Raw genomic sequence first — 18187 nt, 5'->3', positions numbered from 1 at the left:
TAAAAGAAAAGGTGGGTGAGAACCTCCTAACTTAATACTCTTTCCCATCTTTGACATTTTGAGCCAGGCAAATACATCAGCCATTCAAGAAATTAAAAACTTAAAAAAAAAAAAAAACTAGAAAAAAAAAACTATAAACATGACCAAGTTCTGTGCTCTAGTGACAAAAAAAGAATAGTCACAGATGATCTTTGAGGTCCAGATAGAGAGCCAGTTAAACCCATGAAGACTGAGTTCCTAATAGGATGATCAAGGAGAAAGAAGAACCAAAGGAGATATTCAAGGAGGAAAATAGAAGATGATGAAATCAAAAGTACAGGTGTAAAAGTTGCCCTTGGAAAGAAATGACACTACCTTTTTCTAGGTCTGGAAGGTGAAAGGCTAAATATAGCCACTGAGAAGCAGCAAAGGAATGGATTAGATGGCCTTGACTCAGTAAAAACAAGAGCCAAAGTCCTCCCAGCTTTGGCAGAGGAGGACAGAGGGGGATGAGAGGGGAACCAAGGCTTGGCATGGTGAGAGGAACCCAAAAAGTCAGTTTTCTATGCATGCTTGAAACTCGGTGTTTTCAAGAAAAATGGTCTCAGGGACGCCTAGGTGGCTCAGTGGTTCAGCTTCTGCCTTTGGCTCAGGGCATGATCTCAGTGTCCCCGGGATCACGTCCCACATGGGGCTCCCTGCAGGGAACCTGCTTCTCCCTTTGCGTATGTCTCTGCCTCCCTCTGTCTCTCATGAATAAATAAACAAAATCTCTTTAAAAAAAAATGTCAATCCATTAGTGGGTCATGAAATCAATTTTGTATAATGAGATCAGCATTCACATCAATGAAACAGAACGGTAAATAAAAAACTGCACCAGGTGAAGAGAAACACTCCACAAAACTTTCTTGCTTCTGGTACAAACATATAGGTATGTGTTCACCAGGACACGATTTAAAAAGTATTCCTTAGAATGGATCTCAAACATCTGAACACACTATTTAACTTTAGGGCTCATTATATCAACTTTGTTGATTATTTAGCTCAACTCCTGTACGTACTTGCTAATATTCTTGACTTCTTAACTGAAAAGTTTTGAGAGATTTTTTTAAAAATCTCATACTTTGTGTATATTTTTCCATTTCTTCTTAATTTTTGCTTTTTATTTTGAGACTACATTGTCAGGCACATACACATTCAGGATTAATGTGCCTTCCTGGTGAACAACAGTTCATCAGGATAGAGTAACTGCCTTTATTTTAAATAGTGCTCTTTCCCCTGAAGTCTAGTTTTGTCTAATTAATTAGTTTAATTAATATTGTGAACAAAATACAGTGGGTATTAGAAAAGGATAAATATGAACATTGCTAATCCAAATGTATCACTTCTACTCCCCACAGCCTTAGGGACAAAGTCCAAATTCCTTGGAAAGTTCTGCACGGGCTGGTCAGGCTGGTCGTGTCCACCCCCCTCTGCCTCTCTCCAACCCCCAGCATCCCAGCCTTCCTGCAACCACCCAGAAGTGTGTGCAGGCTGGGTCTGGAATGTTGCTCCCCACCCTCTTCTGCCTGCTTTTCATTCCAGACTCAGAACAAGAGTCACTGGTGTGCCCAGATATATTCCCTACTCCACGTGCCCTGCAGAATTGATCAAGCACTCTTGTGGCCCTCCTAAACCTTGCTCATATTTCCATCATGGCACCTTATTTTGGTGTAATGCATCCAACTACTGACTTCCCTATCTCCCTGACTGAAGAGGAAGCTCATCGAGATCTAGTTTCATTCAGCTTTACGTCCCCAGTATATGGTACATGGTACCAGTACATGATACACAGCAGGTTCCAAAATGCTGAATGGGCAAAGAAAAGTATGGCATGGAATTGAGCAGCAAGTTGAGGTCAGATAATTTACAGTGAATCACACAGAAGGGTTCACTAGTTACAGTGGCTAAGTTAAGGTCACTTGATCTATTTCAGATAAAAATGTCAGGGCTGGCCATGCCCCATACAACACAGGCTTGTCAAAATCAGAACACCATTTCCCACTTAGTCTGGGATTCTTTTTAGTGTACCTCTAACACTCTAAGTTTCCCTACAAAATGTTCTCGAGTGTAATACCCTCGTTTTACATTTGTACAGGGCTTTCAGCTCACCGACATCATTCCAGCTACGTAAGCCAGAACCTGGGAGACATCCAAAATGCTTTTCTTCCTCCCTAAGTCCTATTGATTTTCTCAATATCTGATGAATGTTTCACTTCTCTCCAATCCCACCGCCACTATCCTTGTCCAGGCCAAGACCTCCCCCAATCTGGCTCATTCAAAACTCTTTTGTCAGCCCTACATCTGGCAGGCTGCTTAATGCATAATAGGAAAGCAAATATTTACTAAATGCAGAAAGGACTCTAGACAGTTTGGTACTATGAGGCAGAGAGCTAAGCTAGAAGGAGGAGGCTGCAGAACTACACAGGGATCACTTTGGGGCACAGGGGGTTGTTGTAAATGCAGGAGCCACTCTGTCCAGATGGGGTAGACTGCGTAGGAGAGTGAATGTGAGGACCAGTGTGTGGAGGATGGGCATGAGAGGGTGGGCCTAAAGCCAGAGATCCAGGTGACAGGACAGGGCCAGGTGCACAAGGGCGATCTGGGCAGATACTGGAATGAGGAGGTTAGACGAAGTCCAGAGATGTGGGCACAATGAGGTTACCACCTGCACTCTGCACCCCGTGCCCCAGGTGAAAGAATCTCAGCTCCACTGCGGTCTCTGAACCCCTCTCGACAACAGCTCCTCTGCTGTAAATGGAAACTCCATCTAACTTTCAGGGCTTGTAATAGTATCAAACGAGAGAATTATGTGAAAGTGCCCAACACAACATGTGGCATATAAACATTTGATAACCTTTAGTTCAAGTTGGGAAATGTACAGGTGTTTAAAATTCTCGGTTCTTACCACTCAAATATCTCCAAGATTTTTATTTCAAGGGTCTACATATGGATTTTATTAAAGAAAGGAGGGGGGAAAACTTCAATATGTTTTTATTTATTAAATCTTATATTATAGCAGGACCATAATTCCTGAAAGCCTTCTCAGAGTAAAAGATATTTTATGAAAATATCTCTATGCCCCCAGAACCCTGTTTCCTCAGAACATGAAATGTGGACCTGAAGCTCTGATGTAGCTCAAAACTAGACTGTAACTCCAGTCTCGGTCCCAGCAACCCGATTTGGGTCCAAATGGCAAACTGAGGGCCAGCTTCCTACGTTCCCCTAAATCCTCTACACAGGAGAGGGGGAGAATCTAGAAGAGGTAATATCTAAAAGGAGGTAAAAATACACTTGGGGCAAAGACACGAATAGTGGTACACTTTCATTATGCAAGTGAAAGTAAGTATTGGGTACTAAGTCAGAGAAACCATGGAGAAATATAAATAGAATGTATAACTTTTAATCAGCAACAGAAAGCTTGGTGAAAATTCAAGCTAGGGAGACAGGAGAAAGTGGTAGGAAAAAGAAAAACAACAAAAAAACCACGTATACATAATAATGGAAAACAAATAAAAAGTAGAAATAACTCCTGATATATTAATAATTATAATAAATACAATTTTGACTAACTACTTAAAGGGAGAGATTTAAGTCTCAACTTCTCAGTTTATTTAATTCCATGCCTGTTTTATTTGCCACTGGTAGCAGGCACTCATTTAATAGTTATTGAACCAAATGAATGAATAATTAAGTAAAAGTAAGCATGAAAGATTGAAATGGAAAATGGATTTCTCCTATCAACTGCTTATCTTTAGTGACATTTAATAAGACTAACATCCTGTTTTTACTGTTTTTAAAGGAAGCCCCAAAAGACCAGTCCTTTCCAATATGGTGCTTTTAATACTAAAAGCATTTATTTTTCAATAAATATAATAAATAATGCAGTTGTGATTACCCACAATGGAAGACTTACCTGAAAATTCAAGTAAACTTTAAATTATCTTAAAAGGTCTAGCAGGGGCACATGGCTTCCCTTACCAATGTAAAGGCAAGACAAAAAAAGAAAGGAAGGCCTAAACAGGTAATGTAAATGGTACAAGAAGGGAGTGTAGTGGGTCTTTCTGAACTGCTATGACTGTTGCCGGGTACAGCACCTTGCACACAGTTCACTTCAAAATGTGTGTATGTTTTCACTTCACTAAGGAAATAAAAGGGCATTAGCAGAGTCTATGTATACAGAGGACACATGTAAATGATACCAGTCTGAACAAGGTAGCAATTATACTCAGTATTGGCCACCCTGTCACCAATATTAATGGCTACTCTGGAGGCAGAAGGCAATGGCACGGCAGAGATTCTGACCAGTGGGCTTCTATCCTTCCACAAAGAAGAGCCATGTGATGGATCTGCTCCAACAAACATACTGCTTTCTAATCTTTCCTTCAAAAGACATCATCCAAGGTGTCACACAAATCAAAAGAGAAACATCTGAAATTGGCAGATTGGTTTTAAAATTTAGGAATTTCAAAGTTATCTAGTTGAGTTGCTTAAAAGTATTAAAGTATAGCACTTTTGAAATAACGCCAAATTTAAATTAAAATAATGAAATAATTAAAGTAACACACACCCAAAGATATTTAGGTATTTTGTCATAGCTCAATTGTTTGACCCCTTAGGTCAACATTTCCACTCTTATTTCAGACCCATTTGGCAGTACATGGCTTCTATTTTCACATGCCCTCCTCTTCCTGGTACACAGAAAACAAGTGATTAAATACTGTGTGCCTTCAGAGTGCATGAGTCATTCATTCCAAGAGCCCAGAGTGACTGGCACTCCTTCAGCCCAAGATAAGCTTGGGTCTCACACATCTACTGAAGTTTATAGCAGTTTCACTTGTGTCTTTAAGGAGGAAAAAAAAGGTGCTAGAGTATGCATAAACAAGCAGACCCAAGTTTCATTTCCTGCTAAAGACAAAGGATATTATTGCTCTGAAAAGACAATCACCAATATGAAAGTCAAACAGATGAGGAAAAGGGTTCTAACATGAGGAACTGTAAGTTCCCATCGTTAGCTCATGCTTCAATTCTCAAAATTTAATTAAGGAAAACAGGTTAGGGAATAATTTGACTCAGGTGCTGTCTTATAAATGCAAAGTCTGATACAGATTTCTTTGAACTCTCTAATGTAATTATTTTCCAGCATTCAGCAAGCTAAAGAGTTAACCCAATTTAGAAGTTCTAGCAGCTGGTGATTTCCCAGTGTGAACTCCAACACACAGGTTGCTGATCCTGGGTTTTCATGATCATCATCTAGGAGCTTTAGGAAATGCAGATGCCTGGGCCCCACCCTTTGAAGAGATCTGACTCAGGTGGTTAGGGTGGAGCCCTGGCACAAGTATTTTGTTAATCTCCCCGAGGTGATTCTAATGTACCAGCAGACTGAGAATTACTGGTCTAAGGGATTGTAGGTTATTGGGTGGAACCTGCATTAGTAATTTTATATCACTTTGATTTATAGATGACTCCTGCACCAGGCAGGCCTTGAAACACCTTCATGAAATAAAGTACTACAAACTACATAAAGATCTCAAAACACAGTTGGCATAAAAGCTGATCTAAACTAGTATAAAGAACTATTTCAAAAAATAACCCTAAGAATACTTAAAAGGTGAGAGACATTACTTAGGAAAGGCATCTTAAGACTATCTAGACTTTTCTATTAAAACAGGGATCTAGGGATCCCTGGGTGGCGCAGTGGTTTGGCGCTGCCTTTGGCCCAGGGCGTGATCCTGGAGACCCGGGATCGAATCCCACATCGGGCTCCCGGTGCATGGAGCCTGCTTCTCCCTCTGTCTGTGTCTCTGCCTCTCTCTCCTTCTCTCTCTCTCTATCATAAATAAATAAAAATTTAAAAAAAAATAAAAAAAAACAGGGATCTAATTATGGTGCAGTAACAGAGCCACAAAGTTTTGACCACAATGATGAAGGATATCAGAAATTGCTTAATAACCAATCTAAAAATTGTTATGATTCTCTGACATGTTAAGTCCCAACTGTCACATCTCAAGATGTGGACAGAGGACAAATCAAAGAAAAAAAGACTTTTGTGCAAGTTCAGACAATGTAATCAGGTCCTGGGAGGACCTGCTGGAAATGTATAAAATTATGGAAGGCATAGACTTCACAGTACATTCAGAACACTAGTACAGGAGACACATTTAAAAGACAGAGTTTGAGAATAAAGGAAGGTAAGTACAGCTTAAATTACAATTTTCCAAACTCATTACCTTAAGAAGCTGACAATATAGTCAGTTCAAATAAGGATTAGACAAATCCTCAAATAATAAATTCATAATATATTACCCAAGGAGCAGCAATGTGTTGGGATCTACCCCTCACTTTCTGTGCTCCCCAAAACTGCTCTTTGATATTATCTTCAGAAATAGGATCCTGAAAGCTAAATCAGAGCAATTGGTATTTTCTTTTTTTTCTTTCCTCATTTTAGAGCTCACAACCAAGATGCATAAAATTAGCACTTCATTAATTAAATAGATGAAACCTTACTCTCAGGTGGTGTTTAAATCATTTCCGAGCCTTTCTTGGAAACTTTGCTCAATACTCTTACTCCTTCCATCTAGGATTGTTTGTATAGTCATTCTGTCCCCATAGGTCTCCTCCAACAAAAAACTCTGCCTTCAAATTCACCATCAGGTCTAGGTTTTGTCCTTTTAATTGCCCTCAAATAAAGATGTTTCTAGATCAAACACAGTGTCCTGTAGGCGGGAGGTAAGGGGGAGAGCCTGTACTATTTCAGTCTGGCCATTAGGAACTACTCATTCTCATAAACCTTTTTTTTTTTTTTTTTTTTTTTTTTTGAGTACCAATTAGAACGAAGCCACTATGCATACAAAGAGTTATGTCTGCCAAGAAAAAAAAAAAGTCCATAAAAGTCTACTAGTGTATACAGTTAGTTTTTTCCATGGCTTTCTACTATTACAGAGAGAAACAATCAGACTATTTAGAGCTGGAAGAAACTTCACAGAATCAAATAAAAACACTTTTCTTCCCATGTTCTTTATTAAGAAGGAAAACAGATTTTCACCACCTTGGAAAAAACAAAACAAAACACTAAAACCTCAAACTTTAATACCCAATCCAAGCCTCCTAACACAACTGGACCTTAAGCTCTGTCACAGCATGTGTCACTCTAGAATCCTGTGTATGTCTCTCCCACACTGGAGCACATCCCCAGTGAGGATACAGCGTCCTTATCCATCTACCTTCTTCTTTGGCACAGCGCACAGCAGACAGGTCTTCAATAAATGTTGAAAGAATAAATAAATGACTTCACAGAATTTCAGACTGAACAGAATTTGGAAGGAGAAAGAACCAGAACACAAAATTACAGGGAAGAAATGAGGCTGCTTCTTTTCGAAAAGGGAGTTCAGATGGTTCCCCACTCACGATGGTCTGACTTGCATCTTTTCAACTTTATAGTGATGCAAAAGCAATACTCATGCAGTACAAACTGTATTTCGAATTTAAAATTTTGATTTTTTTTTTCCTGGGCTAGTGTTAAGCCATACCATAGGCTCACAATGCTGGGCAGCTGCAGTTAGCTGTAGCTCCCAGTCAGCCATGTGATCCCACAGGTAAACAATCCACACACCTCACAAGCATTGTGTACCCATACAACCATTCTGTTTTCACTTTCAGTACGGTATTCAATAAATTACAGGAGACATTCGACACTTGATTATAAAATAGGTTTCGCATTAGATGATTTTCCCTAACTGTGGGCTAACTGAAGTGTTCTGAGCATGGTCAAGGCAGGCTACGCTAAGCTATATTTGATAGATTAGATGTATTAAATGCACTTTCAAATTATATTTTCAACTTACAATGGGTTATGAGGAAGTAACTCCATTGTAAGACAAGGGAGATGTGCACTGGAAAAGAGGTAAAGGGGAATAAATAAAATACCTACTAGATGTGAATCCTGGAAGTCAAGAAGCACAACTGCCCAGAAGGGAGAGTAGCAAACTATTACTCTGCTCAACAATTTGGTCACCCAAGGGTGGGGGAGATATATATGCCTGTAGTAGGGAGAAGAATGTATATACCTGACATAAAAACAATGTAAAATGGTATTCAGAAGTGTCATTAATATTATACATGCAAACTACTCAAAAAGCATTATAGCAGTGTTTAAAATTTCCTAATATTTCAGATCTTGTGATTGTTTCAAATTGCATATTTTTGCCATTGCAGAAACTGTGACATCTGAGGTTCAGTGTAAGTAAAAAGTTGTTTCAAAGTAAAAAAATTCATAAAGAAAATGTATTTTTAAATATCCCACTAGCAAGTTAAAGAAATGCATGGATAAACTTGAAGGAACCTTAACTAAAACTAAATAAAAGAAAAAACAAGAAACACTGACCTAAAATCAACCTGTATTTCATTCAACCAGCCTTACCAAAGAAAGCAGGCAGGAGTGGATGCTTTTTTTGTGAATGAGAGCAGTTTCTTTAAGGGTCTCACAGCAACCGGAAAATGAGTCATCCTAACAGAGCATGGGATTTAATTAAGATCCTACCAGAATGTGTTGTGATAGTACTATATTACTAAATGTTCAGTGTTTATCATCAATTCTAAAATGCTACTTGTGCATTACTTAACATATTATCAACAGCTACTGATAATTTAAAAAAATGTATTACTTCTCCATTTTGTTAAATATACTCCAAATGTTCTTCTCAGTTCAATTATGGTCAGTATATACATAGTGATTATAACAAGTAATTATTTGTTAGAGGTTCTAGGACACTGCTGTTACCTTCCCAGGGCTTATGTTTGCAAGACTAGATTTTTAAAGGTTATATTTCAAAACATTTCAACAGAAATAAACCAGTTTACAGTTTATTCATAGAAAGATAGTAATACAGCTTACAAAGATCTAACACCTTTAAATCCCCATGAAACACACCAAGAGTAAACTATGGCTATGAGAATCCACACAATCGATAGCACAAACTATTTTGATTTTCTAATAATCTAGTATCTATCTGTAAATACATCACCTAATTTTGTCAAAAATCACATGTACCAGAATCAGCAACAAGCGATTTTTGTTATTTGCATAAGGGCCAGTTCAAGAAAAATATCAATGTCTTTGCATCACATTTATTTTCATTCAAAAAGAGAACAGATTTATTGAATCCCAGACTTAAAAGTTAGATTCCTCTCTTTATGAATAAAATGACAATGAGAAATTAGAACTTTTTTTTTTTTTTTTTTTTTTTTTGGCAAGAGAGGCAGGTTCTGGTCTTCTATTCTTATATTCTGTTTAATTGTCCCAGCACCCCTTTTCTGCTTAAGGTACACAGGGTCAACCAGGGAATAGAATCATTTCAATTAATTCACTATCATCTTTATAGAAGACCTGCTATGGCCAGGTGCTAGGGAAGTGGAGATGAATCTACACCTCTTTCTCCTTGCTGGGGCTGAAGTAGGCTGGGCAGTTAGGACAAAGGGGAGTCATGCTGCTGGGGATCCAGGAGCTGCACCAATGTGACCAAATTTCTGAAACACCAAGCTGTCAGGGCTCCCTGGTTTCTGGCATCTGAATACTGTAGCCTAAAAGGCCTTGACACTGAAGCCGGCCTTTGGCAAGTCCTGGCATCTGCTGGCTAAGGCCTGGTCAGAATACAAGCATCTAGGAACTAGTGACTCTACAAAGGTTCTTGCCCTCTTTGAAGGTGGTTGTCCTGAAGACCTTCTCTCCTCCACTCCCTCTGCTTTATGTGCTCTGAAAGGATGCGGTGAAACTGGATCTAGGACTCTTGAAGGTAGACTGGAAAAGGCATCAGGTTGCTCATCACTGGCTGAACTAGTTCCCAGCCAATACATATCAATGTTTCTGCTCCAAGATCTACCCTATATCTATTCCCTTCCCAAACTGCAGATGTTCTAAAAACTTAAGAAGAGTAATCTGATAAACTGACCATAATGTGGAAAAACCACTAGGCGATCTATTATATAACAACATTCCCTGTAACTACATAAACTTGTTTGCAACAAGGAGTCAGGACAGGGGGTAGGTAGGGTCATAGAACCAACCATTAGTCCCATTATCAGCCTTTTGTTCTATATAGATCCTTTCTCAATATGATGCTTTGACATTTAAGACTTTTTTATTCTCTCCATAAGCTAACCTATAGCCATTATGATAGCTAAAGATGCATTTCAGATATTACCCATAAAAATATAAATCCTGTGGTCAAGAAGGTAGAAAGGTTTATAAAACATTTTTGTCAATATTGAGGAAAATTTGGCTTTGGAGTCATATACTGGGTTAGAAGCTGGTTAGATTCTCTTACTTTGTTGTGAAGCTGGAAAAGTTATTCTGTGTGCCTGCGCTGCCTCACCTATAAAGTGAGGATAATAATAAAAACCTCTTCCTGATGTTTATTGTGGGGATGAAAGGAAACAGTACATACCAAGGGCTTAGAGCAGTTTCTGATTGAGAAATATGTTCTATACATAAAAGCTGTTGCTATTACTACTATTAATCTCAGTTGACAATGTAGACAACAAAATATGTACAAAAACTTCCCAAAATCTGTACCACTTGATTGAAAATGTCATCAATCACCTTAGACTTTTTTTAAGCTAAATAAGGGGAGGGGGTTACTTTAGAAAACGGTCTTTTCTACCTTGCATGCATCAATTGTTCATAAAAATAAATGTGTACAATCAATCTAACTGCTAGTCTGTTAGAAATATAAAATATGGGAGAAAAGTGATTTAGGGTATAAAACTGATAAGCCATTTAAAAGAAACTGAGGACTAAAGACATCACAGCAAAACCTAGTTATCCGGGGATCCCTGGGTGGCTCAGCAGTTTGGCGCCTGCCTTCGGCCCAGGGCATGATCCTGGAGTCCCGGGATCAAGTCCCGCATCCGGCTCCCTGCATGGAGCCTGCTTCTCCCTCTGCCTGTGTCTCTGCCTCTCTCTCTCTCAGTCTGTGTCTCTCATGAATAAATAAATAAAATATATTTTTTAAAAACCCTAGTTATTCGACAAAATGACTTAAAAAAATTTTTACAATAGATTTAATAATCAACTTTTTAAAAAAAATTTTATGAGAGAGAGAGTGAGAGAGAAAGAGCACGCACACCAGAGGAGGGAGGCAAAGGGAGAGGGACAAGCCGACTCCACACTGAGTGTAGAGCTTCATCCCACAACCCCAAGATCATGACCTGAGTCAAAATCAAGAATCAGTCCCTCAATCAACTGAACCACCCAGGTGCCCCAATAATCAATTTTTAAATACAAACGCCTGGTGACATTTTGGTAATTTGTGAATTTTTAGTAAACATGAGTTTTTAAAAAGATCAAGTTCAAAATAATTTTTTTCCAAAGTAAATACCAATGACACTAACAATCTCTAAATAAATGGAATCTAGTTTCATAAAATGCAATTCCTGAAAAGAGATAACTGTTACATGTGGATTTCAATTCTATAACGATAATTTCTCATTTGAAAAAAGTTAACTTCATATGACATACTAAAAATAATTTTCATCAAAAAATAACTCTAGGAAGAACAGGAACACTTTTTAAGGTTTCTGTGAATTCTAACAGAGCTACTATCCCCTCCAAAAAAATGTTCTCTGGTATTCATCGTTCAGAGTATCATATCCATAAATATAGTTTACATGCTTATGAATGTTATATATATGACAGATGCTTTGCCATCTTTTTATGGTCACTCAGTCTCAGAATAGAATGAAGCAATACTCAGCAGGAAATTACATAACACCATCATATCAGACAAAGCCACAAGGACTAGTAGGAGCAATTTTAAGACTAAAGAGATAAGACCCTACCACCCTTCCCCAGTAGTAGACTACATTATATTCCTCCTTAAGTCTTTAAATTATAATCCTTATTCTCAGATAATAAAACATCACTTTCAGGAGATTATCAAATATTCACACAGAGCTTTATTTTCCCGGTAGAAAATAAAACAATCTCTGGTAGTCATTACCCTGCAAAAGACATAAGCATCCACCAAAAAGCAGTCTGCTATGAATGCAGACTCCTCACTAACCTTAAGAAAGTGGAAAGAGCAGAAAAAGTAACAGTACTCAAGTGTTGAGCTGGAAGAAAAAAACTGAAAATATTTAAACAATGTTAAAGAAGAAAATAAGGATTACTACCACAAAGATTTCCACACAGAAAAAGAAAGAAAAAAAAGGTGATGCTCTATCAGAAAACACAAGTGGAAAGTTACCCAAGTGACTTATATTTACTTATATTTACTTCCTCACCCAAGTGGACAGAGATTTTCTGTCCCAATTAGAAGATATTCTAAAACAGGGCCTACAATTAAAATTAAGCATAGCCCAACATCCTATTTTTATGACAATCATAGGACTGAGAAGAAAAAACGTGGACTTGAGTGAGCTCAACCAAAAAGGCCTTCTTCATCCTAACCACTCTAAAGCCAGATACCAAGATGAGTAAATACGGTCCTTGCTCTGGGAAATGCACTGTCCACTAGGGAAGAAGCAAGCAAATTATTATATGATGCAGTATGGGCTGTAATGGAAGTGTGCACTAAGCATATAAAGCACCTGGAAATACGATTAAGGTGACCAACAATTCTGCCCCAGAATTATTTGGGACGTGGGCCAGGGTGAGCACCAGATGGGGGCAGTATCTGAGCTGGGTCCAGAATAAATTTGGCAGGAAAAGGGACTGATAAACATTCCAGGCTAAGAAAATGGTGCTTTTAAACTTCAAATATCCATACTGATTCTTCGGATGTCTCTAGGAAAAAGAAAAGTCCTGTTTCAGTTAGTTCAATAGCCACAAACAAAAACCACAATGCCCACAGGCTTTTCTGGTTTTATAATACTGCCCTTTGGAAAAGAAAAGGACTTGGTCAGTAATCTATTCAGTTAAATAGCCAAGAGGAAGCAATGAGATTTCAAATGCTGTCATTACAAACAATAGCAAAACTGTCCATAAAAGCAGAGGGAAGAGATCCAATAAAATGAAGACATATTAAATGATTCTATAGAAAAAGATCTGAAAAGCACTTATCCAATTAAAATACCATTATTAATAGCCACTCTATAGACAGGATCTTGAGTACCGGATAGAAAAAACTATTCAGTAAAGTTTAGTGCATGGGATTCTTTACTCACTGGCTACACTTGAACACCTAAAGATCAAAACAGGCTGTTACTTCAGAAACATAATGGCCTCTTCTCTCCTCTGGATTTTTGGTCTACATCTCTCTGTGGTCTGCTGTATCCTCAGAAGTGATATAAACTTAATTGCAAAGACTACAGCCATTTTATTCAGAAAAAAAATTTTAATTTACCTTCTGATATGGACTTTGGATATATAAACAGTAATACAACTCACATGGCTTAATCCAAAATCTAAGCCCAGGTTACCCTGTGAATATTCCTTAAAGGCTTAAGCCTGTGACTCATCTGAGCTTCTTTAGTTCAGAAGTATGGGTTTCAGTAGCCTTCACTGAAAGCTGCTAGCCAGCAGCCAAGAAAGGTTGATTTACTTCACTTGAGGGGAGTTAATTTATCCCCAAGCAACCATTAGGACTGGAGAGCTCCTGGTATAAGACACAAACCAAAGAAAATGACAAATAATTCACTTAAAACCCCTCCTTTTCAGAAGACTCTTGTCCTTACCTCACTGCATGTGATTCCACTAGCTTGGTTCACCTCTGTCAATCTTGGAGGCTAAGAGAAACCAGAGACCAGCCCAAGAAATGGAAATAATCAAGTCTACCCTATTTATATACGTCTCAATCAACTGCCCAAATTCACAGGTGACCACCTGGAGACCTCCTGTTTCTTTACAGAACATATTAATTCTTGTCCAAAATCTACACTGAACAAATCGGTATTGTTTTAAAAACATTTTTGTGATGTACAAGGACTCAAAAGCCCAACCCTCATTTTATAGAAGAGGAAGTGAGGCACAGAAAAGTGTTCTGTCGGACAAACTGGAGATAATCTCAAGTTCCATCCAGCTGTTATAGTCCAGCCCTAAGAATCTAAAGGTTTGGCTCTTTGACAGCCGAAGAATTTCACAATCTACCTTTCTTCAAGGAGCATTTGAAGTCTTACCCCAACCTGGGAGTGGGTGTGTGTGTGTGTGTGTGTGTGTGCACCAGGCAAATGGTCAAATCAGGAAAAACAGAGAACAGAATGACTGGAAAATGCCAAAATCAACCTATCTACAACAACTTCTGTCCCAAGATCATCAGGAACTTTATCTGGGTGCAGTCACTTCTCTTCCATTCTGAATAGAGGAAATAAAATGCAATGGCAAGAAAAATACACCCAGAGCCTAGGAAAAAATAAGTTCTCCCTCACTGCTCGCACAAATCAAACTAGCAGGTCTTCACAGAAAAGCAGCGGAGGGCAGCCCAGGTGGCTCAGCGGTATAGCGCCGCCTTCAGCCCAGGGCGTGATCCTGGAGTCCCACACTGGGCTCCCTGCATGGAGCCTGCTTCTCCCTCCGCCTGTGTCTCTGCCTCTCTCTGTGTGTCTGTCATGAATAAATAAAAATCTTTTAAAAAGAAAGAAAAGCAATGGAACCTGCCAGAGTGTGTGTGGGGGGGGAGGCCTCTGTGAGCTCAGCAAGTTACTCAAGTTTCAAACCTGTCTTCTCACCTGAAAAAGAGGATACCACCACCTGCTCTGTAAGGTTGTGTGGGGATGTGGCACTAATATATTAAGGGGGGAAAATTCTATATCGGAAATCTTATAAACTGTAACAGCTGTGATACTGAAATGCTCATTTGGGACTTTCCCTGCTTTTCAATCCTATACCGTGTAATCCTTGTCTATATCACACACAAGAGTCACAAAGAAGCTTTAAACGTTCTGGGTATTTAAGAATTCTATCCTTCATGAATAAATAAATAAAATCTTAAAAAAAAAAAAGAGTACTCTTTATAAAAAAAAAATAATAAAGAACTGTATCCTCTCACACTTCTCAAGTGAAAGCTCTCTGAGGTGATTCGGAAAAGGAACAGGCAACCTCAAACCGGGAGGTGCTACCGAGTCGCCGCCGGCTGAGGGCAACCGCCCCCGGGACCCCCGTCAGCTCTGTGAGGTCAGGACCGCTCGTCTGACTGCTGTCAACTAGTTTTCCTAAAGCAAACTGACCGTTGCCGCCTCAGGCGTCTCCTAACAGCTCACCCAAACATGGCCCCACGATGCATCCTGTATGGCACAACACTGAGTCATATTATTAAAAGTTTAACATTTAACATTATTAAAAGTATTAAAAGTTGAACATTACAACGCAGGCCGGTTGTAATACTAAAATCAAAGAGAAGGCGCTTTGAATCGGGCGCCCAGCAGGTGACCAGAACGAAGTCACACCTTCAACAAGAAGGGACCAGAAACACAGAGATGTCAACAGGGAGCGAGCCTCCCGCAGGACGCCCCACTGAACCCGCACGATCGCTTCCGGCCCCAGGTCGGGACCGGATTCGAACCCAGAACTTGTCAGGAAGGACATGCCGGAGGCGCCCCCGTGAAGGCCAGGCGCCCCTCGCCCGAACTTTCCGACCCGCGGCTCCGCTCCGGTCCTCGCCCCCGGGCAGCAGAGCGGACCCCGACGCGGAGGCGTGCTCGGGAGGGACGAGGGTCGCCGGCCCTTTGTCCCCCGCGGAGGGGCACAGGCGAGGCGGGCGCTCCCTCCTCAGGAAATCCTGACAGCTCGAGCGCCCCGGCTCGCGCCCGCCCCGCCCCGCCCCGCCCCGCGCGCCTGGGCCGCAGGCGGCGCCCGCCCTGCTGCCCGCGCCGAGGGGCGGCCGCGCCCCCTCCGCGCCCCTCCGCGCCCCCCGCCCCGGGCCCAGGGCCAGCCCGCGCCGCCACCTCACCCGGTCGGAGCTGGAGGCCGCCGTCGCGGCGGCTGCACCACAGCGCGCGCTCGCCCTGCTGCAGGATGTAGTGGTCCTTGGCTTGGAAGAGCTCCATGCCGGCCCCGGGCGCCGAGGGAGGCGGCGGCGGCGGCCGGGCGCAGCGGCGACCCTGCGGCCCCGGCCCCGGCGGCCCGCGGGGGGCGCCGGGGGCGCGCGGGGCGTCCTAGTCGGCCGGGGCCGCCGGAGCCCGCGCCTCGAGGAAGAGCGACTGAGGGAGCGCCCCGGCGGCCAGGCCCGCGGGAGGACAACGCGCACCCGCGGCGGCGGCGGCCTGGGAGGCCTCTCCCCCGGCTCCGCCCCTCCCCGGCTCCGCCCCTCCCCGGCTCCGCCCCTCCCCGGCTCCGCCCCTCCCCGGCTCCGCCCCTCCCCGGCTCCGCCCCTCCCCGGCTCCGCCCCCTCCTCTGGCCCCGCCCGCGGCTTCTCCCAGGCTCCTCCCCCTCCCCGTCTCCTCCGCGCGCAGCTTTCTCCTTTCCGCTCTCCTTCCTGCCCTTTCGCGCCGCCCTCTCCTCCAGCTCCTCCGGCTTCCTCCTCCCGGTTCCTCCCCTCCTCCCGCACCCCTCCTCCCTCCTCCCGCCCTTCCCAGGCCCCGCCCCTGGCGAGCCCCACTTCCCTCCAGAAGCGACCGCCGCGGGACCTCGGGCTCGGCTGAGTCAGGGGCCGGCCGCCCTCCCGCCGTGTAGTCTCTACAGCAGAAGCCCACTCGTGGGCTCTTCCCTCCCGTGCCGGCAAGTTATGGGCTCCTTTCACCAGCCCTAAGGAAAGCCCGGCTGACTCCGTACATCATGCAGCCTGAACCCCCGCTCCCTGGGCCTGAGCTGCGCGCAGGGACCCAGACCCGGAGAGCCGGGAAGTGCAACCCAAACGCACTTACTGGGGTCCTTCCCCAGCCAGGCTCTGCAGAGCTGGGCCGTCCTCTCTTTCGATATTCACTCTTATTGAGAACCTTGTGACGTTTGACAACAGCAGGCATTCAATAAATACACATCAACCCGGAGTATTGTAACAATAGAAAACACACAAGTATTAGCATGGGGCTCTAATTAGGAAGAAGGGAGCAAAGTTCTGAAGTTATCCTGTCCCAAATTAAGCAAGATGGGTCCGAGAAGACGTCAAAAAAATAAGCCAGCCCTTGATTGGAAGGGATCTAGTTTTGACAAGGAGAAGATGGCTGGAAAGCCTCTTGTGGAAGGAGGAAGTGTCCTTCGCCCCCCACCGTGAATATCTTTGAGCTATTTTGAAAGACCAGGTAGTATGTTAAACCAAATGAGGCTTGGGGGTCAGGTCCCCAGTTCCACGTCCATCTCCAGATATGGTCTAGTGCATGATCTTGGGGAGGCCTCTTGGTTTCAGATGGTGGCTGAACTAAATGGCTTTTACACTCTGTTTTATAAATCCGTGAGTCTTTGCTACTCCTGTCTCCTGCATTCTGGAATGTTTTAGAAGGGAAGAAAAAAAAATGAGGTAGGAGACAAGAATAGGAAGGCAATAGTTTTAACTTTCTGCTTAGATAAAAGTGAGAGCCCCAAAGCAACAAGGAATTCCACATAACTATTCCAGCCCACATTGAGTTCTCTGCTGAATTTGCATAGCACAGAAAGACCCATAATGACAAACTGTCCGGGAACCTCTGATAAGTACCAAGCCTCCTGGACTGCCCAGACATCTTCAACGTAAAGATCAAGAGGAGTGATTATATCAAATCTTTGTGATGTGACTTGGACACAGAAGATAATGGAGATGGGATTCAGTGGAACCAACAGATTCAGATTTACTGTTGAATTCAGCCATCTGTTGACTTAGCAAAAATGAATAGGTAATAAGGAAGTCCTATGATGACTGTATGTTCTACAAATTATTTCGTTTTTTTTTTAAATAAATCACATTGCCAGATGTGAAGAAAACAATGCTATTGTAATTGTTTGCAAACAATTGGCTAGTCGACTGAAACTTGTCCTGACGTTTTAAATCAATGATGCCAACCCTAGCTACTTATTATTAGAATCGCCTGGGGAGTTTTTCAAACACACGGATGTTAGGACCTCAGACGAATGAAATTAGAATCTAAGTGGGGTAGGCTCTGACATCAGCCTTTTTTTCTAAGCTACCCATAGGATTGTAATATGCAGCCAGGGCTAAGCAACACTTTTAAAAATGAAATTAATTGGAAAAATCTGCCTAATTTTCTGCTGTAAGCAGAAAACAGCAGTCAGTCATTAACTAATACCATTGCAGGGGAGTGGTTACCT

At 42.0% G+C, this 18187-nt stretch overlaps 1 protein-coding gene across 1 annotated transcript in view; it reads right to left on the bottom strand.

The window, feature by feature from the left end:
- Window positions 1–16050, bottom strand: part of INPP5F (inositol polyphosphate-5-phosphatase F) — an 86346-nt gene extending 70296 nt beyond the window's left edge. Inside the window, exon 1 of the mRNA XM_072740231.1 lies at window positions 15900–16050. Coding sequence (XP_072596332.1) covers window positions 15900–15996 — 97 coding nt within the window. The 5' untranslated portion in view covers window positions 15997–16050. The remainder of the gene's footprint in view (window positions 1–15899) is intronic.
- Window positions 16051–18187: the final 2137 nt, after the last annotated feature.

Source organism: Vulpes vulpes, chromosome 15, assembly GCF_048418805.1.
Source record: "Vulpes vulpes isolate BD-2025 chromosome 15, VulVul3, whole genome shotgun sequence".
In the NCBI taxonomy this organism is placed as follows: domain Eukaryota; kingdom Metazoa; phylum Chordata; class Mammalia; order Carnivora; family Canidae; genus Vulpes; species Vulpes vulpes.
Note: the sequence above shows the minus strand (reverse complement) of the source record. Positions and strands in the feature narration are given on the sequence as shown.